The 26,781-nt window shown below is 40.0% G+C and overlaps 1 protein-coding gene across 1 annotated transcript in view; it reads left to right on the top strand.

Moving 5' to 3' along the window:
• Nucleotides 1-486: 486 nt before the first annotated feature.
• LOC121158981 overlaps nucleotides 487-26,781 on the top strand; it is a gene marked incomplete at its 5' end in the record, with an annotated part of 260,310 nt that continues 234,015 nt past the window's right edge. The window contains 4 exons of the mRNA XM_040983966.1: nucleotides 487-571; nucleotides 871-1,047; nucleotides 16,739-16,825; nucleotides 25,802-25,870. Of these exons, the coding sequence (XP_040839900.1) occupies nucleotides 487-571; nucleotides 871-1,047; nucleotides 16,739-16,825; nucleotides 25,802-25,870 (418 nt within the window). The remainder of the gene's footprint in view (nucleotides 572-870; nucleotides 1,048-16,738; nucleotides 16,826-25,801; nucleotides 25,871-26,781) is intronic.

The following is a 26,781-nucleotide window of genomic DNA, read 5'->3' as shown; positions in this document are numbered from 1 at the left end:
CTTATATACATTTCTTCCGATATTTAAATAAATAACCGGTTCAGATTCTCCTTAGAATCTCAGAGCAGTTTAAAACAAATATGGGTGCAAGGGAGAACAAATACATGGCCTATACACTTTCTACAAGATGTTTTGATTCTTCCAAAATTCAATGGTGTCATTTCAAAGCCTGCATGAAAGCTGGTGTGCAATGCCAGTTTCTCACTGCGAATTTTCTAGTGCTTCTCATTTGTTGAAGGCTTTTTTCGCATTAATTAACAATGATAGAAACAAAGTATTTTAATGTGACCTTCATTTGGCATTTGTATTAACTTTTTTTTTTTATCCAATTGTATTTAATTCTTCCACTTCTGTTGTTCAATTAGTGCTTGACCCCTTTAGGAGAGATGTAAATTAAATGACATTTCAATGCCATCCCATATTTAAAATACTGTGTTAGTTGTGGATCATAAATGATGATCTTCATTCTTTAGCTAATTTATTCATTTAACAATTTCCCTCCAGAAGTTTCAGCAGAAGGCTGTGAAGCAAACTAAGCAGAAGAAATCCAAGTCGGCTGAATTTCTGATGGGTGAGCCTTGCTTGATGAGTTATTGCTCATAATTTGTGTAAGGATTAATTAACTAATTACAGACAAATGGCTGTGGGCGAAATTTTGCTCTTGCTTGTCAGGGTGCAATTTGTAATTATTTTAATCATTTATTCTTTTTTTTTTTTAAGAGTTAATTTTAACCTAATTCTGTTTTGGTGACATTTGAGGACGATTCACTGGAGTGTTTTTGCACAAGAATCACTGGAAGGAATTTTCTGCTTGTCAGTGGAATATGTTTTGCTCTTGTGTGATCTTCTGACCTCCTTGTTGTGCTCTAGTTAAAGAAGATAGAGACACAATGGAAGGCATTATCAACCCAGCTTTTCACATGAGCAGCCCGGATCTCTCAGCATCTCAGACTTCTACAAAGAGCGTTATTAGATGTGACACGCTGGATCGCACCCTTGCAGCTCATCCACAAGGATTCCGGCTGCCGGCCTCTTCAGAACCAAAAGGTGTGACTTCAGTCTTGATTATCTTCACACTAGATGACAGTTGCTACACTCCTGATCTGACCTGGGCATCGGAGCCAGCGTCAGGCATTCCATCCCTGTATATCCACACAGGTTTCCTAGGAGACCTTGGATGGAGCTCAGCAAGGCTCCAGGAGGAATGTACTTCATCATTGGTATGCAGGCCATGAGCCGATAGGTGAAGGTTTCTGAGCAGAGATTCCATCCGTCTGGCCGGTTAGGTTATAATGCCCTAGGCTCTGTGCAGTTGGGAAGTCATGGGTGCTCCTGTATGTAGACGATCGTACTGCCAGATGCCTTTGCTGGCATCACGGTGAGGGCCAGAGGTTATGCTGGCATCCTGGCGAGGACTGTGGGCTCTGCTGGCATCCGTGTGAGGATGAGGGGCTATGTTAGCATTCTGGTGAGGACCTTGGGCCCTATTTTAGGGGAGCACATGCAAGAGGTTGCATGCAGTCCTTCATATTTGGGATCTGTCTGCAGAAATATTCTCCTTGATTTTATGACTTGGAGGTTGGTTATTTCTGGAGGTTCAAGGCGACTCCTGAAATTTAGGACAAAACACACTTGATACCAGGTCAGTACCAGATGGCTGGCTCTTCCTGCTCTGGAGTTAGGCAATCCTCAGTTCTGACCCAATTGCCTAAAGAAGGAATGGTGACTCCGTGGCTATGGAGAAGACCGTCATTAAAAGTTGCTGTCTTTGCTCTTGTCTTCATTGAACAAGACAAAAGACATCAGGGTTTAATGAGCAGATAGCTTTTTGGAGAGGGAACTGTGTGGAGTAATGGAGCATGAGCTGGCACAGATGTGTCTTCTGCTGGTCCCGCCTAGCAGCCTCATCATGATTTCCACCTGTGCAGAGCAGGCACTCAGCTCCCAGGAGGATATCCTGGGATACGGAGCATTCAGTCTGTGGTTTTTCATTTCTCAGACTCAGGGGGACATTCTGCCAACTGCCAGGTTCCTCTATATTCTACATCTACGTACTGTCAATATTGTGCGTATTGGCACCTTTGGAACTAGCATGGTAAAATTGCTTTAGCTTGTGTATATGTGTGTGTGTGTATGGGAGCATGTTTTTCAGTAAGCTCTTAGCCGTGTGATAGGATGTTGGGCTCTCAACAATGATATTGATAAGAACAATGATAATAACAGCGAATGTTCTCATGTGCTTATTACATGTTAGTCATATACTAAGTACTTGACGTACATGAAGTCAGTGAATTACCTCTTTTGCGTGACAGATTAGAATACATATTCAGGTCATGCAATAATTTAGGCTAAAGTGAGAATGGGTCAGACACGTTTTCGTGCCTTGCTGTTTCGCTGCTTTGTACTTTATACATGATTGTCCTCGTCTGTATGGTTTAAGAATATTCCAGAGCCTATCTGTGTTATGAGCACTAGGCAGGGAGAAGACAACATACAAGTAGTTATATCTCTTTTCATATCACTTTCACTGGAAAATGCTCACCTGGCCTGGTCACAGGAAACGTCAAGAGAGTCCAAGAGACGTTGTCTTCTATTATGAACCAAGATTCAAGCTGAAACGGGAGACTTTCCAGGATCAGTTAGGAGACCCTGCCACAGGCATATGTTATTGCAACCTTGATTTTATGGGATGGAGAACTCCAGACTGTAGGCTGTCTAAGGTCAGGCATCCCGTGAATAGTACCAATGAGAGGTTTATTCCAAGGCTCCTTTGATTCCGTGCTTGGCAGGTCTTACCTTCTGCCACGTGGCTCATCGTGGGAGATGCCGTTAGTGAAGGAGCCATGGCACTGGGAAGGCCCTTTGGTGTTCATCTGGCTTCTTAGTCAACCCTGTCTTGGAAGATGAATGTGTGGTGTCATTGGCCCAATGTGGTTTGCCAAGCATTGGCTTCCTTGATGGAGAATTGGTTTTCCTTATTAAGGTAGGGTATTTTACAGTTGGACTCGGAGAAGAAAGTTATATCTCAAAGAGAATGTGGAGCAGGCTTCTTTGATACCCAGCACATGTGTTTAGATTTCTGCAATAAGATTTCCAGCTCCTCAGTAGCAAAAGATACCAGGAAGCTTCTGTGAAAACCTCTGAATCTGAAGTTATTCAGGGATGCAGTACCACTTCATGGCTTAGTGGATTAATGCTCAATAAAATGAGGCATGAATAATAATCACACCCATGTTACAACAGTGGAGGGAGGGAGAGAAGAGGAAGAAAGGAAGAATGGGAGGGAAGAGATGGAAGAGAGAGAGAGAGAGAGAGAAAGATCACAAAAAGGCTGACATCTAATGCAGCAGGATGCAAATGAACATTTCAAGCAAGTCTTATTCAACAGAAACATAGTAGGAAGGACATACGTAATTTGAAAATTTCTAATAACTTCTTTAAGAAAATTAAAGAGAACAGGTGAATTTAATCATTCCAACCGATAGCTACAAAACTGCTTTTAAAGTCAATGTGTAAAAATTTGGAGATACTTCTTACTTTTTGCAAGTCCTTGGATCTCAGTGCATACTTTCTGAACCTCCATGCTGATCATCCTCATTTCAAATGATCCGAGGGATTCTGTTGTAGATTCTGTGTCTGTATCTGAGACATTTGAATGAGAATGCCAGGTATTTAATTTCATGAGTGACGATAGCTAGTTGACCTGATTTTGGAAAATGGGGAGAGAGGAAATTTGTAATCCCAAAGTGGAACATTGTGGATGGACCCTAAACATGGAAGCGCTTCTGTGGAAAATTCAGGAATGAGCTGTCATCCTGGCAAGTCCAGCCCATCACGGACACAGGAAATGATTTCTACCATTTCTATTTATTACTGTATGTGTTTTGGGAGACTCTCCAAAAAATTCAGTTGCCAATGAGATGTTCAGTTTTGTGGCCTACGAAGAAGGAAGAATCATTGAAATCGATGAATTTAGAAATTGTAAAGCTATAATAATCACAAAAATACTTTTTCTTATCCATATAATTTTTTTCGAGTTTATGGAAGATTTATTCTTTTATTATTATTATTATTATTATTATTACATTGCATTATGTGACACAGTTTTTTAGTCACTGGGATTCCCCCTGCCCTTCCCCAAACCCTCCCCCCATGGTGGATTCCTCCACCTTGCTGCATTGCCACAGTTCAAGTTCAGTTGGGGTTCTTTCATTGCAAGCATATACCAAGCATAGAGCCCAGCATCTTATTGACCAGGTAAGTTCAACGGCTTCTTGGGGAGACCGTCTCTGGTCTGAAGGTAGAGCTGGCAGAGTATCATCCCGACCAATCAAAAGCCCCAACATAACATCAGCAACAGTCCACAACGTCATGAAATTAGTGGGCGCAGTATTGAGTAACCAATATGTTAGAAAAAAAAATTGACATTTTTACAGCTACTATTTTTCATACTGACGTCCTTTCATCTTAAGGCAAACATGTGGTATCTAACCTTTTGGGATTGGCTCATTTCCCTTAGCATTATGGTTTCCAGTTGGGCCCATTTAGCCATAAAAAACTGCATTTTATTTATTTATTTTTAATAGCTGAGTAGTATTCCATGGAGTAGATGAACCATAGCTTTCTTATCCAATCTTCTGCTGATGGGCATTTCGGTTGCTTCCATGTTTTTGCAATTACTGATTGTGCTGCTATGAACATAGGGGTGCATGTTGATTTCTTGTGAAACAGGTATTTTGCTTATCTATACAATTTTAAGAGAATTTTATATCATCTTCTTACATGCATGTTTAGATAAAATAATTACATTCTTTCCCACATAGTATCCACTACCATTAGCAAAAATATTCATTTATATGAAATATACATACACTTTTTAAGATGCTTTTTAAAGAAAAATTTTGTAAGCCATGTCAGATTCCAGTGCTACTGTACCCAAACGATTTAAAGAAAACACAAACTACCAGACAAATATAAATTTTAATTATGAAGAGAAATGCTAAAACGGTAGAAACGAATGTTGGTTGAGAAAGTTTTCTGATCCATAATGGGTTAAGACACTTAGTATATGATAGGGAAAGAGTAAACGCAGGTTGGAAATGCTTCTCCTGGGATGCTTGGAAACTCAAGTCCATCGTACTTCACATTTTTTCAGATTTTGAAATATTTGCAAATACATCATGAAACGTGTTGGGGATGGAACAGAACTCTAGCCTTGACATGTAGTTATGCTGCATATGCGACTTGGGTTATGTTCTGGTGCTTTCCCAGGCACATCAACAGGGACATTTTCCAGCAGTGGCTTCTCATTCTTTTCTCAGTTCCTATTAGCCATTACTTGTAGGTAAGCCATGGGCAAAAACTTTCAACACTTTCTTTGGTTAATTGCCAAAGAAATGTGCACATTTGTGATTATTTGGGGCTCCATCCTGGCTGGATTCCATGCTTGCTGTGTCACTACTGCTTTGTGGTCACCACATCTCAGCTCATCTGCCTCTTTCATTGCCAGCTACACCCTGGCCTGACAAGAAGAGCCAAGTTTAGAATGAGAGCAGTTACAACAGGAGAGGGATGGAGAGGGCACAGTTGCTTCAAACACCAAAGACAGGATTTGACTTTGATGATTCCCAACCTAACAAGGCCTGAGGGCTGGGTGGATAGGAGCAACAACTTCAATATTTGGAACGTGTTGTGTGACGGCATTAAAAAGATACTGGATGCTTGGATTTTCAATGACAGTAAAATGCAATCAGGCACAAATGTGAGGAGGGGGTGTGAAAAGGTTTTAGATAGGAAGAAATAATTATAGAAGTGGGCAAACAGTAAAACAAATGGTCAATGAATGAATCCTTTTCATTTGGCAGGTTTTCCTGCTTGTAACTCTTTTAGCCAAGCTATTTGAAGTGACAGGTGGAAAAGATATGAACACAGTTACTTCTATGCATCATTGATTAAGCAGGTATAGCTACACTTCCCCATAAATGCAGATTTAAGAATAGTGAAGACTCCAACCACCCATCTCCTGTTGACTGCACAGAGCTGAGAGTCATAGCCGTTTCTTCACTACTTTGCTGCACACCACATGGTGCCATCTTCCCAGGATGAATATTGGCTGTTAAGTTGCTGTGTGAACTGGTGTCACGAGGAATTTCTTGGTGGAAAGTCTCAGAACATTCTCTGTCAAATTCAACAGAAGGGTTTCTGATGAAACAGAAGGATAACTGATGATGAGAAGGAGCAGAAGTCAAGGTGTCTGGACACACAGGAAGTTGGAATCACAGGGAGCATCAAACAGAAGCATCTAGTTGATGCTTCGATGGCCGTGGCTACTGTGGGCATCGCCAGGTGTTCTTTCTTTCCTCTATTCACTTAAACAAAATACGAGCTCTTAGTGGAGAGTATGTCACTGGCCGCACTTAGATTGTTTGTCCATCTCTTGGCTTCATCAGATGGTAGGAGAAAAAGATTCTGTTCAGTGTACTATCCCCTTTCCCTACATCTTTTGTAGTTGGGGACAGATGTCAAGATATACAGAATAGAGAAAAAAAAAAAGAAGTTGGATGTAAGATAGACAAAATAACCTAAGTAAAAATCTGAGAAACGAAAGTGAAATACACATGTGCATGGGACGTAAATAACATGTGTGATGTTTTGTTTGAGGAGTTGTGAGGCACCTGTGGAGATTACAGTCGAGCCATTCAGATCAGTCGCACACTGAAAACCCATATATATGATTTTTTATATATAGGATCTTTATATGATTTTTTTCATAGATTTTTTTACATAGCATTTCTTGGCTGATGTATGTCTTTTAAAATTATTGGAAAAAGTGTGTGTGTGTGTGTGTGTGTGTGTGTGTGTGTGCGCGTACATATTCCAATACAGACTGAATATCACTAATCCAAACATCTGAGATCTGAAATGCTCCCTGCTCGGTTTCGGTATTTTGTCGTGAGGTTGGAAAATTCCCTACGTGATAACATCACAGTCAAAACATAGAGGCAGACCAAGAATACTTTATAAAATTACTTTCATGGCCGAGTGTGTAAGGTATATGTGAAATGTAAGTGGATTTCACGTTTAGACTGGAGTCTCATCCCCACGATATGCCCTCATGCATATGCAAGTATTCCTCCACCTGTGAGACACTGTTGGAATGCAAACCACTTCCGGTTTGAAGCATTGCATGTAAACGATACTCAACTAGTATTACCTGGATGTGGGTTTGGTTAATTTAAACTACGAATATTTAGTTTAAGTGGCCTAAAATGAATACAATTTTTCTGTGCAAAAATTTAGACAAGCATTTCTGTTCGCTGGTATGTCAGTGATGTGGTCGGTCTTGTAAGCTGTTGGGCAGGACATGCAATCCCTTCACCCCTATCCTTTTACATGAAAATGCCTAGCTAAAAGTTCTTTTTGGCAAATAGAATGTAATGTAATATCAATAAAATACCATATAAAGTTAAAACTTCAGTAAGCTCCTTTTAAGCCACCGTTTGACCAATTCATGTCTTGTATTTCCATTTTAAGGAAGACTGTGATGTCTTCTGTCGAATTATCAATTCCAAGGAAAGAGAGACACCCAGCCTGGGTCTTTCCGCCAGTGTCTCAGGGGCGGGAAGAAAGTGTCTTTTTCGTGAACATCATTTGCAAATGTTTATTGTCCTCGGCTGTGATCTTCAGGTGTCGGATGCTCAGCGTTGCTTTTGCTTGTTTCTTACTTCTAGAAATGTGCACTCAATCCAAGAAATGCTGGTTTTAGTTCTTGCAGGAATATTCACTGGGTCTTTCTAAGAGGTGCTTGGAATAAAAATTCAGGCGTTCCGTTATTGGGGGCCTCCAGAGCTCTTCCTGCACATCTGTGAAATACAGAGGCACAACATGTGGGGGGCAGGTTAGAAGAGTGGTGACCATTTTCACTAGGCACTGACAAGTGAGCATGGGATGCACATAGGGACAAAGTTCGATTAGGACAAAAGAAGATGCAGGAGAGAACATGACAGGGCTTTCAATGGGTACCGCCTTCAGTCAGTTTAGAGGTGACAAGGTCACTGAAAGGCCCCTGCAGCAGGTGTGAAATCTACAGGTTGTGGTTTCCAAGTGGCTCTCTGGAGTGGAGGCAATACCAGTGGCTTCATGGCAGAATGTCAGTCAAGGTAGACACCTCCACCCAAGGCAGCAAAGGAGCAGGGCAAGCAGTAGAGACAGAACACAGATATGTCAAAGAAGCTGTGGGGAATCACTTGTGAGCATTTGTGCTCTAAGACCTTCTAGAAGAGAGGAAGAGGGCGTTGAATTAGGGATTGGACATTTATGGGAGGAGAAATAGAAACGCTGAATTAAGGTTATATTTGTGATTCTTAATTTACCTTTTGACAGATGTGGCCATTAATATATATGTAGGTGCAGAAATGTGTAATGGGAGTATCATACATGCTCTTGTGTCAAGTGCAGTGTTCAGGCTGATTAAACACATGATGAGAATAGCTCTTTCCCATGATGCACACATTGCAAGGAACTATTGTAACTATTGTAACTCTTTTGTAGTTATCTTCCCCTAAAGATGGAATATGGGTGTTATATAAAATCTATAACACAACATTTTAAATGCTTTTTTTTACTTCAGGGCATTTTAACTATTATTAAGAATAATGAGATAGGAACATAATTTATATTTACTGAGCCAACCTGGATTTGTGTCTAGGCATCAGTGGGCTCCTATGTGATTTAAATCTCTCGTTGATTTCCAAGGCTAAAACTGAACGCCTTGCAAAGCATCCTTCTTAGTGAAACACAGACAAGTTTTATGCGGATGTTAGATGTCTAAAATACGGGGCTAACTCACACATATCAACTAAAGTTGCCAATTTGACCTCTCTCTCTCTCTCTCTTTTTAAAGAAAATAACAGAATTCAAGGTTCATGTTTGTCCACTTGTGTCAAGAGAATTTTAACAATATATTTGAGTTTTGGAAATGTGTTTAGAACAAAAAGAAAGGCCAAACTATTTCCTTCTCAGAAGAAACTGCTTCTTCCTCAGGTCACCAACCAGATTCACTCAGGAAATTAGCAGAAGGTCTATTTGTGTGTGTGTTGGTCTGGCTCCTGTAGCTATAATAAAATACCCGTGAGTGGGGTCATTTAAGAAGAATAGAAGCTGCTTTTTGGCGTCCTGCTCTGGAGCCTGAGAAGTTGGAGTGCCTGCGTACACTCACATTAGGCCGAGGGCTTTTTGTAGCACCTGTTGCACAGAGCCAAGTGGCTCAGCTGTGGTTCCTGAGGTCACCACTAGGGGCTCCACTCTCTGCATCTAATTCTGATCACCTCCCACAGGCAGCACCTCCAAATGCGATGGACATAAGGCTTTGAAAATTAAGTTTCCAACACATCAATTTTGAGCAACAGATTCCTATTACAGCAGCGTTACTTCTTTTCTGCGTTGGTTCATGCTCTGATTGAAGCCATGGGTAGCATGACCAATGAAATAGTTATTTTTATGTCATCTCTTTAATTGATGTTAGTCAAGTCTCCAGATTAGACCTTTTAATAGTGCTATATAAAGTGTGTGAAAGAAGTTGGATGAAGGAACAATCTTTATAAAATCAATGTAGCATTCAGAAAGATTATTTATTATTCCAGGTCATTGATGACTGGTGAGTCATACCTTTACATTGCTGAGGTAATGTGCCAGTATACTTAGGTACCTTTAAAGTAATAATGAGATAGTGGGAATAATACTCAATTTCAGAATGATGACCCTCGTGGTGTACAACAGAAGGCAGGGAGTAATTGCCAGTTTTATAAAGCATCAGTGATTTTTCCTAATATAAACACAGCTGCATGTAAAAAAAAATGAGAGAAAATGTCAGTTTTCAGATACCAGAATAATTTAATCAGTGCCTTAGCTTTGGGTGAGTTACTGAAGTATTCATTTACTTCCTCTTAAATATGTGGCAAAGTGTTTGCTGTGAGATTAAGAAGTTTCCTGGTATCGATGAAATTCCATACAAACCTTGAACTTCCTTCAGTCATCATTCTGGGCAGTGTTTAACTCTGTTAAACTCTAAGATAAAAATTTGGTAGAATTTTTATGATGTTGTTATTTTGTGTCTTAGTAAAAAAAATCAGTCCTTAATCTCCAAGTAATCCCATCTAGAGGTTCTTTTGGATTCTATTGGTTTTCTGTCAAAAAGAACTCAACAGAAAATAAGATTTCTCATTAGCCTACATCAGATTAATTAGCTAAAACCCATGGGAAGTCCTGAAACTTTTTTTTTATAAGATAAATACTTTTTGCTGCCAGATATTTAGAGAAAGATTATTAATTTTATTTCAAATACATCTAGTATCCCATTTTATTGATTGTATGCATATAGAAGTGTGCATCAAGGTGATGGAAAGGACAAATTTGTCTATGAACCCATCAATGTAATGGAAACAATCAAATCCTACCAAATACGAGAGAGGAAGGCATGCTATTCAAACAAATGAGGGCACCATCAGAGAGAGCAGAGTTGGACTTGACATCTAATGTTGGGTGCTTCATAGTTCAAGATATAATATAAGTTATATACAAAAATTATTGTTTTTAAAATCTGGGATCATGTTGCCCTGTCTCAATTTAGGTGACGGAGAACCCATTTTGATATGACTTTTGGAGGACTTTCAGATATGGGAGGCAAATACATTTATTCTTCACCCCTTTGGGTTACCGTAATTACTCAGGCATAGGAAGTAGCTTCCTGTTGGGAAGATAGGAATTTAGGGACCGTGCTTCTGTTTTGTGGAGGATTCTAGGTCCAGTGAGCACGTGACTCATTTCTGCCTGGTGGGACCGCAGGCAAAGGCCCTGCAGCAATTACCCACTCAGCAGCACTGCTGGTTTCTAAGTTAGAGAGCCTGGTAATTTGCCCCGAGGGAGGGCCTTAGGGGAAGAAAGAATATGGCTCAATTAATTAGAACTTGTTAGCAAACTTCAGCTATTACCCTATTTAGATTTTCAAATCACTGATATATCAAATACCCACAAGATTTGGAGAGGAAGTTAGAATAAGCGGGAAAGGAAACTAATTTGTCCAACATGGTACTTGTTCTTAACTTTGTATTAGCAGTAGGGCAGCTGAATCTTCATGGATTATTCTTTCTCTAAAGAAGAAAAAGGAAATGGAGTAAAATTTCTCTGTCTTACTCATGTTCTTTTTTAAAATATTGATTTATTTTTATTGGAAAGTCAGATATGCAGAGAGGAGGAGATCAGAGACGAAGATCTTCCGTCCAATGATTCACTCCCCAAGTGCCTGCAAGAGCCAGAGCTGAGCTGATCTGAAGTCAGGAGCCAGGAGCATCTGCTGGGTTGCCCATGCAGGTGCAGGATCCCAAGGCTTTGGGCTGTCCTGCCCTGCTTTCCCAGGGCACAAAGAGGGAGCTGGATGGGAAGTGGGGCTGCCGGGACACGAACCAGCACCCATGTGTGATTCCGGTAAGTGCAAGGCAAGGACTTTAGCTGCTAGGCTACCATGCCGGGTCCCTCACATTCTTCTCAAGTTGGGTTTCTCTATAAAGGATGATTATTGGATGCTTACATAGGGATTGCTTCAAACCTGTAAGGTTAATTAATTAGTTGTGGAGAGTTATCTGCAGTTTTATTATGGGTTTTCTCAGTTATTCATTGTACTTTTTTACTTGTCAGTCTTGTTTAGAAAAGTTAGTGGCTCTGTATGATTTTCTGGCTATTTATGGAGGACTGATTCAAATGACATCATCGTGTCTGAAAGTTCTTCAGCTATGTACATTTTAAAAGATTTTTAGTTCATAACATTTTTTTTTTTTGCTTTGACCATTGGCAAACTACTTGGGCTAATATATCTAAAACAGATGTTGGGCAATAATATTGATAACCCACATCCAAGCCTTGGTTTGTATTTCTGTCATTTAGGTCCTATTTATTAGCTCAGGTCTTTATTATTTGCCTTTTGAGATTTAGTGTAATGACGATGATTTAAAATAACTACTTTCTAAATTATTAGGTAGTGTTGTTATACCTTTAGTTCCACTTGATTTAAAAATTCTTTGTACATTAACCTTATTAAATAGTCATGGGGGGGCGGCTGTGGAGCAGGCAAAGCTATTGCATGTGAGTAGGGCATCCCATACGGGCACCTGTTTGTGGCCTGGCTGCTCCACTTTGATCCAGCTCCTGATAATGGGGGACGGAGATGGCCCTAGTGCACCTGTGTCAGAGACCTATATGACACTCCTGACTTTTAACTCTGATCTGGCTCAGGTCTGGCCATGTGGTCACTTCGGGAGTGAGGCAGCAGAAGGAAGATCTCTGTCTCTTCTCTGATTTATAAAGTGCGTAAGAATCAAATTTAATTTTTGTTCTCCAGTCTTGAGGCTTTGATCAGGATTAAATTTTAGGAGAATGCCCTATTTTGCAAATTTTGTTGTGTGCTTAAAATCATGGAACATGCTATGCTTAGTTATTGCGCTCACGTAGAAGACCAGTGTGAGTTGCGTTTGTGGTAAATTGTGGAAAATGTAGAGATGATTGATGAAATGCTGGGCTGAAACAAGTGAATTCCCAGAAAAGGACAAGAATGAGGCCAGTGAAAGCCTCCTGAGGAACAAATAGACACATTCAGATTCCCTTCCCCTTGTGCTAATGTAGTTGATTTAAAAGGAAGTGATTGCCTCATTGAGTTAAGACACTGCGATGATTTGTGCTAACCTGCCTCTGGTGGGCAATTTCATCCCGAGCCATATAGCCCCTAAGGAGCTGCATGGTTGCACGCTGGAGGGTTTCCTGACCAAAGTTCATATACGGTGTAATTTAAATAAAGTCCCTGATTCTATTCTGTGCTGCTCTGAGTTAAATGATAAGATATTCTGAAATGTGAGGCAGGGCAGAAGGAGAATAGATGTATTTCCCCTCTCTCTATTCAGCCAAGAAAAGAAAAAAATAATGGAAACGCATGAGCTTCTGTTGGTTGCAAGCATTAAAGGGTTAAGAAAACAAAAAGAAAGTATGAAGGAAGTTGGAAGCAAAAGTAGAGCATCAAGGGCATTTGACAGGACCGAATCGCTCGTCTGCTCATGTAGGTGTCATGTCTGATTACAGCAATGTAGACCGTGTTTCAAAATGTGTGTGTGTGTGTGTGTGTGTGTGTGTGTGTGTGTGTGTGCGCATGTGGCTACCGTGTCATTCATCAGGATGTCATCAGCAGTTAAATACCAGCCATATTAAGACCCGTTGCATTTGTATTGCTAACTGCCCTACTTTGAATTTCTCTGTGGGTCTGTTAATTTTCCTTTGAGATGATTTTAGATATATCCAAAAGCATAGTATGAATGATTAAGACACTTTTAGGAATTTATCCCATTATCAGGCTAGCTTCTGGTAATATATACCTTGTCCTAAAACCACCCATTTTTATTAAACCCTAATATCACTCTGAAATGTGAGCAAAGTGAGTGAGCGTTAAGGCAGGGGCCACCGTTGTCCTGATTTGTAACAGATTCTGTGTGCTTAACCATCTCAACTCTGCCTGCCATGTCTGCAGGACTAGAGTCTTAGGGCAAGGTACGCCAGTAGGCAGGAATAAGGATTTCAATACTTGACAATGAGTGCTTTTCAACTTGCAGGCTGAGAGAGCAAGCGATTGGAAAAATAAATAATAGATGATGGTGATTCCTTTATAATTCCGCTATCTCAATTATCTCAAGAGAACAGTGTTTTATTGCTGCGTGACATTCACTATTTGAAATAAAAGAAGCGACTCTCCTGCCTTGGTAGGGCAAGAGTCATCATAGTTTGGAGCTGTTTTCCTTACACTACTTGTCATCCTATAATCAACTGTGAAATGTATACATATAGCACATTTATTTTTTCACTGACAGAATGTAAGCTCCTTGGGAGTAGTTTTTTTTTGAATATTTGGTTTTACTGATATGGTCACATAATTAGGAAATCCATATGTAGTGACTGAGTGAAAAACATAGATGTTACAGAGGAAAAGGAGCAGATAGGAATAAAAGGTGATGAGGTCTGAACTGGTAATGATTACTTTTTCAGTCTGGCAAGTGGAAATATGTGGGCATCACGGCAGGTTTTCATGGGAGACTGATGAATGAATTCATAGTGTGAGCGCTGCTGGGCGCCATTTTCTTTGTTGGCATTGAATCTGCTGCAGTGATCGGAGAAGCGACTCTGCCCTCACAGGGCTTCTGTTTCTGTGGAGGAAGCAGAAAACAGAGATGTAATACCACACATGCAAAATAGCAGTCCGATAAAGTAACAGTATGTAGAGAATTCATGCATATTATAAAGCTACATAAAATGCATACATCTGTAGCATAATACAGAACTTGGGGATTTTTAAAGACAACCAGAACTGAAACTGTGAGAAATGGCTTCTTTGGGCCTGATGTCTGAAAATCTTCCCAATAAAATGCTCTGGGCGGTGTCTCAGGATGGGAAATTCAAAATGAATCACTCCGGCAGTGGCATCGATCCCGCACACGTGTTCACCCACCCACATGGTTGTGTGCAGGGAGCAATTTGTACTGACCTCCAGGGCGCCCTTCTCCCAGCGGTGTGCAAAGGCACCAGGCTGCCGAGCGAGACCGAGCAGGCCGGGAGGTTTCTGATTTGTATGCTGCTGGGCAAGACCCAGCATCTCAACTGAGAACAAATCAAATGGTTTGAGAACCTATAAACACATGTGCTTTCCGAAAGTTTTGGTTAAATAAAATGATTTGAACTTGATTCCGTTTCCAAGGTTTTGGTGGATACGTGCACTAAGCAGCTATTTCAGGAAATGAACAATTATTTTGAAGGCTTATTTTACTTATTTGAAAGGCAAATTTACAGCAAGAAAGGGAGAGACAGGAATAATAAATATCTTCTGTCCACTGGTTCATTTCCCAAGAGGATCAGGTCAGGGGTCAGGAACCTCTGCCGGGTCTCCCATGTGGTGGGTGCAGGGACCCAGGCACTCAGGCGTTCTTTTATCATCATGTTAGATGTATCAGCAAGAAATTGGATCCAGTTCTGGGATTCACAGGTGGCTTTACTTGTTGTGTCACAATGCTGGCCCTACCTATGTGAGCTTTGCCGCAGTTTGGAGAATCACGCAGTAAGTAGGTACCGGTAACTGATGACTTGCGGAGGACAACATGAAAAGGAATAAGCTACTGTCTGCCTTAAAAGAGGTGAATTGTTTTGCTCACAAAGGGAAGAGTGTAGGCAGAGTGTCACAATGCTGTGTGTTTGGTAGAGGAAACCCAAAACACTCCATTACAGTGAATGAAGCAGAAAGGTTACCCGAGTTAAAGCACATAAGACTTTGATTACCTGCTGCCAGGATTCATAGCATCCCAGTGGTTGTTGACAGATAAAGTAACAAAAATGAAACTCATTTAGGTTTTTCTTTATTGAGGCTGCCAGGTAAAGCGGATTTTCAGTTCTTGTACTTGCTGTGTTGACAGAATGGAGACTGACAGCAAAAATGTGCCAATCCAGAAATAGAAATTAAACCAGGTTCACATCAAAATTTCATTTAGGCTTAGAAAAGGAGCTGCTGTTTGGATTACTTTTGATCCCAAGCAAATACACAGTGGAGGATTTCAGCATACCTGGCGTCTGTTAACCCTTCCCTGTTGGCTGTGCTTTCAAAGTTGCTGCTCTATGTTGTGCTTGATTTATCTATCATCTATCTATCTATCTACCTACCTATCTATCTATCTATCTATCTATCTATCTATCTATCTATCTATCTATCATCTCTCTATCTTATTTAATTTTGTAGTATTTGAGGCAACTTAGTTTATTATTAGACTGGGTTCCATTTCGCTGAAATCAAATTGTGGACAACAGATGCATACGTATCAGACTGCAGGAACTTCCAAATCAGATTTGGAAAATTGATAGCAGATTTTTTCTCTCTCTCTCTCTCTCATAGAGTCATACCCAAGGCTACACTTTGGCTATCAAAATGAGGACAGAATAGATGAAAACTGGGAAGTGAGTGATTTTGATTTGTGATGTTGAGATTTTTGCTTGCGTTAAGTAAAATTTCTGGGTTGGTAATCTGCGTCTTCCATTTCTGCTGCTTACGTTGATTGTAAAAAGATGCGTGAGCAGCACAAGCTCTCAGTCCTTTCTCCCCTCTTCTCTCCCTTACTCTACTCCTCTCTCTCCCTTCCATTCTTTTCTTCCTTTCCTTCTCTCCTTCCTTCCCTCCCTCTCTCCTCCCTCTTTACACCCTTCCTTCTTTTGTTTTTATGTTCCTTTTGGTTCACCTGAAAGGTAAGTTTCTACAGAAATTCTAAACCCAACAGCATGACTCACTTAATCAAGTACAGAGTAAATAGCATTGCCAGTGAATTCAGCACGTCATCAGAGCCCAATGAGGTTTGTTTTTTGAGTGTATCCTAAAAATAGTTTGGCTAAGGTTTTTTTTTTTTTTTGGTGATTATGCTAAAGTCTGCATTTGATAATTTTCTCATTAACTTTTCAGCAACAGAACGATAGCGTGAACTTGTTTCTTAAATGACCTTTTCTGACCTTTTGCAAGATGATAATTACAAAAAGGGAGGTCTGGAAGACTCGCGAAGAATTTTAAGCTTATAAAGTAGCTGAAATGGTCCTCCGTGCCGGTGTCGATTTCAAAATTAACATTTTGGTTCATGTGCCTCTAATAATCAGTGACCCTTACCTCGTGTACTTTGCACAGGAAATGAATACAGCAGAAATTACTTTGACCCACTGATGGATGAGGAAATAAACCCAAGGCAGTGTGGGATGGAGGTCAGCAGAGAGGGTGAGCTAGAATTAAGTATGTAATTTTTGTGTCAGAATATTCTTCTCCATTCATGAAAATGAGGTGACAAAGATCACACACGCAGTTCCACTTAGGTTTTTGCAGCTTACATTCTAAATGGTAAGTTGTTCCCACTAACAACATGATGGGCAGTGAAGGTAATTTTTGAGCAAGGACAGCGAGCTGCTCAGATGAAAGAAACGGACTCTGCTTTCATCCGAGGCTACTGTCAGCAGTTGGGTGCTGGGATAAGGTTTGGGTTGCACAGTGGCAGGGCGTTGTCGCTTCTCCACCCTTCACGTTTAAAACAAACTTTCCCCAATGTGTCTGGCGTGTGAGAGTTCACACACTGTGACTGCTGAGTTCCTTGCCTTGAACGTGCAAAATGACCAGCTGAATTCCGACCATGAAAATACAGGGAGATGATAGCAGTACTCTCTTCTAAATTTTCAACCGACTGGCACTTGCAAGATAAACAATTCATAATCGCCTGTCAGGTGCACAGCACAATGTCTGTTTCACAGTTGAGGAAACACTGTGTTCACACAGGTTGCTCATGGGTCCCCGACAATAACAGCTGCTCCTCAGAATTAACTGCAATCTCAAGGGATAGATCCCACACTGAGTGCCAGTCATTGGAATCGTTTGAGCTTCAGAGTTTTGGATGAGGAATGGTCAGCCTGAATTTATGGTCACTAGCCTCATGCTTAGTCAGCAATCTTTTTCCAGCTCCTGGGATCAGCGTGGAGCACAGATGTAGAGTAGGCAGCTCTTTCTCCACGTGTGTCCACAGTCTGGTCTGTATTTCTGGGTGCCAAGAGCCAGGGGTGCTGGTCTTCGATGAGCGGAGGGTCTATCTCATGCTTCCTTGCTCCTTTTCCTGTGTCTGTAGTAGGATTTCCACCTCTTCTCTCCTTCCCATTTCTGTGCCGTGCTTCCTTTTCTTCAACGTTTTCCCTTTTTTGTTTGCTCAGGTTTTTCTTTTCCTGTGTGGTTTCTTTTGCATTCTTTACAGAAGTTTTTCTATCCCTTGCTGTTGGATGGATCGAAGGTTTTTGTCTTCTTTTTCTCTAACCTATTTGGTTTCCCCCTGTGATTTAGGAACACAAGAATGAACAGAAAGTGTTTCTCTAGCCTCCCACATTCTGAGTTAGACTTTGGACTCGTGGGGTATTGGCAGTTCACGAAAGAGGGGCTTGTGGGCCAATGCGACTACTTCTATACCCACTTCCATGGTGTTTTTATAAATGGTAGTGTTAAGTGGACATCCTTAATACTTAAAACCCTCCAATGCATCTGTATCAAGAAGAAAGAACTAACATTCTTATTGTTGAACCCAAGTGGGAAGGGGTTGTGTTTATTTGCTGTTATCTGTCAGGACTTCACATCTAGTGCATGACATATGTTCAAATGAAAATGAATTAATAATAAACAATCTTGTACCCTCACGTTAGTCCTTAGCCTTAACATGTCAAGATGCCTCATCTTGATTAAAATGATTTTCTTTGTAAGAGAGGCTGCATTTGGCTGCCTCATAGTTTGTAATGACTAAATTTTTTTCTGGAATCACAATCTGACATTTCATAAGCTTCCATCAGGACAAACTGAGCTATTAGTTTGTCCGATATACACTATTTTTTGGGAAGTTTATTTAAGCAGCTATTTTAAAACATGTATTAATATTTACACTAATAACTACATAAATAATATATGGTGTATTAAATACTACCTTTTGAAGAAGTATAAGCATTTTCAGTCACTTTGGGTCTCTTCAGTTCATGGCTTCCTTTGGAAAATTCACTCACTCAGCATGAGATGCGGCCGTTAATCATAGGTCTTTCATTTCCCAGTGTTCAAGTTCAGTCTCATTGTCAAAATGCTAGAAAAAAACTAAAGCATCCAATTATTATGAACCACTACAAGTTTATAATGGAGGAAATGGGAAGGAAAATGGAAAACATAGGTAGACGTAGGCGTGGGGCAAGCAAGCTCAACTGAGCACCCCCCACTCGAGGGTTCTGTGTCTCAAGTCGATCATTCGCGATATTTCTTTCTCTTTTTGCTAGTTTCCAGGCATTCCCAATTACTCCCACCAGATATTGGATAAAGTAAGTTATCTTCCCACAACTTCCATGGCCCTGAATGAACACTTATCCAAGAAAACATGCGTCCATACTGCTAGATGCACCCTGAAGGTGGGGCCTGGAGAGCCAAAATGCAGTACACAGCCCTTTGTGGGGCCTTGCACATTTTGGGGCATGCTCCGGAGGTCTGTTTGCTATCCTTTCTCCTCACTCCAGCTCACTTCTGTTTTAATATCTATCTATCTATATTTTTTACTCCACTGCTGCCATGCAGCTTACAATATAGCTATAAATGCACACAGCTCTGGAGTGGTCCAAGCTGATGGCGAAGTTGAGACCACCAGCAAAAGAAAGAAAGTAATGTTATAAGGCATAGAGGGCCCATTGAATCACTGAGCTTCCTGGAAGGCAAGGCATAAAGGGAAATACAGTAGACAGGCCATTTTCAGAGTCTAATAGAAATTATACTTTCTGTTGGTATTCATAAAGCCTCACCCCATACTTTATTTTTTTTACCCTGTATTCTGGAACAGAAATGACATAGCAGAAGCTTTGAAAATATTGAACAGTTCTTTTACCGATAGCTCCTGGTGTGTACTGTTCATTGAGTGTAGAATTCCTTTTTCAGCACTGCTACCAAGTACACCTGCAATATTTGTTATCTTATAGATGGCCTGAAATATGCAACGTTGTTAGCTTGTGGATTTGTCAAAGTTCTCCAAGGAGGCACAACCAATAAGATCCTTCTGTGACAACTCCACATTACACACATATCATGTCTTATGTATATGTGTGAAAGAGAGACATTTTAGCTAACTGTCTTACTCAGTTTTGGGGACTGACCGTGCTACGTATTCTTTGCAGGGCAGGTGAGAATGCAGGAAATCCAGATGAATTTGAAGTAAGAATTGATGGACTGATCTTGATCTTGAATTCTGCAAGGCAGCAGAGTCACGGGCAGTAGTGAGGCTACTTCTTTGTTGGAGAATGTTTAGTGCTTACTGATTGTGAGAGGCCCCCTGTAATACAGAAGGCAATCTACTTTATCTCAAATCCACAAGTAAATATTAAATTTGGCTTTTTGAATGTTGCTATTATCAGAAAGATATCTTCACAGTTATCAGACCAATGCTTGATGATATACCTGGGAACGGTAGCCAGGCTGGCTTGACGTGAAACATGAAATATTCCAGGCTGTACTTAATAATAGTTTATTCCACCTGGCCTGGGTGAATGATCTGCCTAATGTGCTGCTGGATCCTGTTGGCTAGTATTTTGATGAGGATCTTTGTGTCTATGTTCATCAATGATATCGGTCTGTAGTTCTCTTTTTCTGTTGTTTTTCTATCTGGCTTTGGTATTAAGATGATATTGGCTTCATAGAAAGAGCTTGGAAGAATTGTCTTCCTTTCTATTGTTTGGAAAGGCTTGTGTAGGATTGAGGATTGAAACATTTGATAGAATTCAGCAGTGACAGCATCAGGTATATGACTTTTCTTGGTTGGGAGGGCTGTACTTACAATTCAATCTGAGTCCATGTTATATGTCTATTTAGATGATTAATTGCTTCTTGATTCTATTTGGTGGATTGTATGTGTCCAAAAATTATATTCATCTTTTCTAGGTCTTCTGATCTGTTTGCATACAGTTGCTTGTAATAGTTCCTAAAAATTCTCTGTGTGTCCGAGGTATCTGTTGTTATATCTCCTTTCTCACCGCTGATGTTATTGATGCGTATCTTCTCCCTACATCTTTTGTTGTGTTAGTGGGGAGTCTATTTTGTTGGTTTTCTCAAAGAACCTGCTCCTTGATTCACTGATACTATTATAGTTCTTTTGGTCTCTATCTGGTGTATTTCCTTCTTTATTTTGGTTATTTATTTTTTTCCTACTAATCTTGGGATTGTTTTGTTGTTGTTTTTCCAGTTCTTTAAACTGTAAGGTTAACTCATTTACTTGATGCACTTCTAGTTTCTCAACATAAGCATTGATTAAAATGAACTTTCCTCTTACTACTGTCTTGACTGTGTCCCATAAGTTTTGGTATGTTGTATTGATGCCGTCCTTTGTTTCACGCAATTTTTAAATTTCCCCTTTGGTTTCCTCTCTAACTCATTGCTCATTTATTAACATATTATTCAGTTTCCATGTGTTTGCAAGTCTTCCTGGGTGACTTCTTGGTCTCTAGCTTCACTCCATGGTGGTTTGAGAAAATGCATGGTGTAATTGCAATTTTTTTTTTAATTTGCAGAGCCTTTTTTTAATGGCCTATGACATGTTCAGTTCTGGAGAAGGTTCCATGTACTCCGTGGAGTATTACTCAGCCATTAAAAAGATGAAAATTAAACCACTTGCAAATAGATGGTCCCAACTATAGACTATTATGCTCAGGGAAATAAGTCAATCTCCATGGTACAAATGCCTTATGTTCTTTCTGATATAAGGCAGTCTTGACACAAATTGTCAATAAACAGTTCCATACTATTTTTGCTGCATCCTGTGTGTTTTGATGTTTTTGATTTCATTTTCACTTCTTCCAAATAGTTTATTTTCTCTTGTCAAATTTATTGCTGGCTTACGGATTGCATGATGGCATCATTTTACCCAAGAAGTTTTCGTGTTTTCTTTTCATCACCCATGCATTGGTTCAGTGCTGTGCTTTATCGACTCCATGGTGCTGTAATTTTGTTGTTGTTGTGGCTGTTTTAACTTCATGCCTGTTGTTGATGTTATTTCTTGGCTTCTCATTTAAGGACATATGGTAGAGACTACCAAATCCCAATGTGAAGATACAATGCAATGTGCATCCCTACTTCCAAATCAATGATGGACTCCCAACGAAACTGTTGGACATATCTAGACAATGGGATGCCAGACTGTCCGATATTGTCTGTACCAGCAATGTCAGGACACACTTAAATAGCAGACTGATGGACTTGATGCCTTCTTATGAAGGACTATACTATTGTAAAAATATGAGGAAAATCAGTCAGAGGGTGGGAATTTGGTGGGGAGAAGGGAGGGGAAATCCCAGACCCTACGGCATTGTAGCATAAAATTCAAAATAAAAATTAAAAAATAATATTCATCCATTCACAATATGAGGAAGTTTCAGAGTTAATGTAAATAAAACTAAAAGAGCATCTATTTATTGAAATCCATGCATATATTTTTTACAATATGCATTCCATGTACTTTCTGAAGACCTTGTGTATAAACAAACTTTAAAAACTAAAACCAATGTTATTAATGATTGTATATATCTATTGGCCACCGTGTGAAATTTTATGATTTCATCAGAGGCATTGGACTGTAAGTATCCTTAGGAACTGACAGTCTTGGCTTAGTAGATGATGTTCCATACATACTTGCTGTCATGTCACATAATTAACAAGATGCATCCAATCCCACACTGTGGCCTTTTAACAGCTCCACCAACCCCATCCAATCTCCAGCAAACGCTGGCTTCTGCCTGGGATTGCTGACTTGCTTGGTTCTCACACAGGCCCATTTCTTTCGCTGGTTTCTCCACACATCATCAGGAGTGTGTCTTCAAAATCCAAGCAAGTATTGTCCCTTCCATACAAAAGCCTTTGCATTGCTGCCGTTGCTTTCAGAGGAGAGAGCATGCGTTGTTTAATGAGAGGAAGCTTCGTGAGAGAAGTGCCAGGCAATTTTGTCATCGTGTGAACATCATAGTGTGTGTTCACACAAGTCTAGCTAGTATGGCTTGTGATGTACTTAGACTGTAAGACCTCCGTGTGTGTACGCACTGCCTGTCACTGAGCTAAATGTTGGTATGTGGCGAGTGACTTCGTTTTCCTACCTTAACTCAGGCTCATCTGCACATGGAGACAAGCAAAGATCATGTCTGCATTGTTCACCAATGCATTTTTTTATTTGTTCTTTGAGCCTAGTCCAGCAGTTGCTATATAATGAATGTCAACAAATATTTATTGACTTCAGTAATAATAAATCCATAAATGTGTTGGTCAGATATTTGCAGATATCAGTGGTCGTTATTTACTGACAGTCCAAGTAATGCAAAACTTTCCAGGTTCGACATAATCATTTCCACTTGAATGTTTGAGAGGGAGAGAATATCACATATGGGATATTTTGGGAGCTTCACTCCCAAAATGCCTGCAACAGCCAGGAACAGGTTAGGTTTGAGCCAGGAAGCAGCGGTGTTATGGTCTCACATGTGGGTGGTCAGGACCTAAGTCCTCGAGGCATCACCAGCTGCCTCCTGGGGGTTTACATCGACAGGAAGCTCCAAGAATGGTGCCTGGAGACACAGCTTGACACTTGGTGTGTGGCAAGGGCTTCCCAGTAGTGCTTTAATGGTTAAACAGAATCCCCGCCCCTCAACCCCATTTTGATGACGATGAAATGGGTTTCCACTTGTTCAGCTCTTAAGATCACGGAGAGCCGGTAAGTGTTTGGCACTGTGTTCTATCTCTCCCCTCAGGAATCATGTTGGACATGTTGACTTCCTCCACTCTTTCCTTTGAGGAGAGAACTTCTGCAAGGGAAGAAGCAGTTGACTCAGTTTGATTTGAATCCAAAGGGGAAACTGTCTTGTCTGTTTGACCCTCCAAGATTTAGCTGCACGCTAGGTCTGCCTACTCAAGGAACAAGTCTCCACAGCAGCCAGCAACCCTTAGGTCCCTTCACTCAGGTTTCTCTTTGACAATACTAGAAAAGGTTTTTAGTAACTCCTCACTGCATGGTAAAAGCAAAAAAATCTCAGTTCAGATTGTCATAATTTAAGTTGAGAAATTATGCATCGTATAGAATTGCTGAGTTGTTAAGAACAAGCAAGCAAGCCAATGGAGACGGCAACCTTTTGTGCCAGGCATGATCTTAGGTGCTCTGTGCACGCTTTCTTGCTTAAGCTCACATCCATTCTATTTCATGGACAAGGAGATAAGAACTTCGTATCCCCAAGCAACAACTTATAAACAAGTTTGAGACAGTAATAAACTGTGACGCTTCATGGATGAAAGTATGGTCTTCACTGAACGTGAAGCCTGCTGCCTGTCTTCTCAGAAGGGGGGCTACATATCCTCTGCACTGAGTCTTTCACTATTTCTGCAGAAAATCCCCCTTCCAATCAACTGACGTTGCTTTCTCTCAAATGTTATGAGCTGTGTGTAAGCTAGGTGAATTTTTAGCTGTCCCACTAAGAGTAAAGGGCTATGCAAAGCTGAAAAAAAATGTGCTTCTGTATGGCATGATCTTCAACATGTGTTCTGGGAGTAGCCCTCCCCCTGCCCTGCATGCAAAGGTGGGAGATCTGGGCATTTGGCAGACAGAGCATGGTGAGTCAAGTGCTACTTAAAAAGTCATCTGACATGAGTAATGGGCAGAACCACCCACTTCATAGACTTTTTCTTTTCTTGGTATGTTTGCTTCCCTTTATCTTAAATCCCTCAAGGAGGGAAATTACATTTTTGTGCTTTCAGTGTTTAAATTCATAGACTTTTTAAGCCAAACAATCAAATACCCTGTTTTCCCCAGAAGCCTACCATTTGCTGTTTAGTCACTCTGAGACTGGGAGTATTTTACTAGATCAGCTTTTCCTTTTCCCCCAACACTAGTGTTCAAGGGAAGCCAGGTATGGTCAGAGGAGATTTAAAAGTTTCAAACACTTTTAACTTGGATAATGTAGATCTCAAAGGCTTTTCTGGAATCCTTGGTGGAGTTCAGTAGTTGGCCCAACGAAAACATGCAATGCAATGAGAAATGGAGATACAAGGATCAAATTAAAACCAGCGTAACAAAAGTGTAAGCACAGTTTATTTAGTTTCCTTCTATGGGAAAGTTGTTTAATATATTGATGTGTTAATATATTGACTAGAGTCAGCATCCGAGTTGATACTGTATATGTATGATAGAATCATACATGTATTTGCTGGGCTTTTAAACTCTCTTCCAGAACCACATTTTTAAAGATTTATTTATTCTTATTGCAAAGTCAGATATATATAGTGAAGAGGAGAGACAGAGAGGAAGATCTTCCGTCCGATGAATCACTTCCCAAGTGACCAAACGGCCTGTGCTGAGCCCAAGTGAAGCCAGGAGCCAGGAGCCAGGAGCCAGGAGCCAGGAGCCAGGAGCTCTTCTGGGTCTCCCATGCGAGTGTAGGGTCCCAAGGCTTTGGGTTGTACTTGACTGCTTTCCCAGGCCACAATAGGGAGCTGGATGGGAAGTGGTGCTGCCGGGATTAGAATCGGTGCCTTATGGGATCCTGGCACAATCAAGGTGAGGACTTTAGAGGCTGGGCCACTGTGCTGGGCTCCCAGAACCATGTTTTTATGTTTTATTATTCGTTTTGGAGAAGAGACAGATGATGATGTTGTCTTGTTACTTTCACGAAAGAGTTAAAAAAAAACAACCTTTGGACTGGATATTATATTACAATAGCAAACCTAAAAGAATCCAGGACCACCTAAGTTTGTTGTTTCTTACATAAAGGCAATACAAAAAATATGATATATAGAGAGGAGCTAATGGAAAGCACTCATTCATTTTGATCCAACACTTACATACTCTATTGTGTATTTGACAAATCATAATGGCTTGGCCTGAAATTATTCTTCAGTAATAGATGTCACAATCAATTGAATGTGAAATCTTTTTCACTGGAGAAGTATCCTATTATGCAAGTCTTGCAATATACATTAAAAAAACCATTATTCCAAGTATCATTGATTTATAATTTTTCTTCAGAGCAAGGAATCATGATGGGTAGAAGTTGTACCTATGACCCATAATATTATGAAATAGCCATTAGGACTAGTAATTTCTCTTTGTAATTACATTTGCATATCTATAAATTGGCTGATGAGAAATTTATCATACATATGTTCTGTTAATATCTCTACAAGGTGATGACGCAATTCTCTATAATCGATTAATGAAGCTGTTTGATGGGAACGAACGAGGAGAGCCCCAAGGTAAGAGAGAGATTGTTTTTAATCTTTTATATTGGCATTGGGTGTGATTTGATTGATACTTTTTTTTTTTTGGTAAAAACTAACTTGTCTTTTCTAATTATAACCATTCATGGATGCTCTGTGTGTGCTTTCAATGGTTGCAAATATTTAAATGTAGCTAAAGTTTTGGGGAAAAGTAATTATGTCCCAATTTCTTATAATTGCATACCATTTATAACCCAAAATGACAAAAATTATTTAAGGCTTACTACCGCAGACTCCTGTGATGACGTATAGCAGATTTGATTTTCTTAATATGTAAAGTAAAATGTTACTGTTTTGAAAGATTGTGTATAGTTTTTAGACAGATTCCTTGGGGACATTGGAAGAGACTGTCTTGTTCTCAACTTAAGTCTGAGACTTCTCCTTAAGTAAGAAATTATTATGTGTATTACAGTAAGAATTTAATAATAATCTTTTAAAACTAGCTTCTAAATCCTGTGTTGAACATGTATAAATGTAAGCCAGAAACATGTGATTTTTACCAAAGCATTAGGTGTAGGTTGTAATATGCACAAGTGTTGAAGTTCATACAAAATGATTGCATCTTTTTTCCCATAATATACACTTAGTTTTTCTTTGTCATCTTATCTTCCTTATTAAACTAACTTCTTAAAGTGCTTAAAATGCCTGATCGTGTGGAGTATTCTAATGGTTAGTCACTGTTTTTTGTTGAATATAGTTGAATTCTGTTCATTTTTCATGAACTTTTTGAGTATCCATCATGTACATAGATTTGAAATTTTTTTGCACCAAAATAAATGCATCTTTCAATCCTATTTCAACCAACTTTTTTAAAAAAGTTAATCTTTCAAAAATAATTTTTTTCATGGCTTGGATGTTGTGGAATGGCAGGTTGAGCCATTGCTTGC

Source organism: Ochotona curzoniae, unplaced genomic scaffold, assembly GCF_017591425.1.
Source record: "Ochotona curzoniae isolate NIBS_2020 unplaced genomic scaffold, NIBS_Ocur_1.0 contig_4064, whole genome shotgun sequence".
NCBI classification, from domain to species: Eukaryota; Metazoa; Chordata; class Mammalia; order Lagomorpha; family Ochotonidae; genus Ochotona; species Ochotona curzoniae.
The sequence above is the reverse complement of the archived record's forward strand: the minus strand, read 5'-3'. Positions and strand labels throughout refer to the sequence as shown.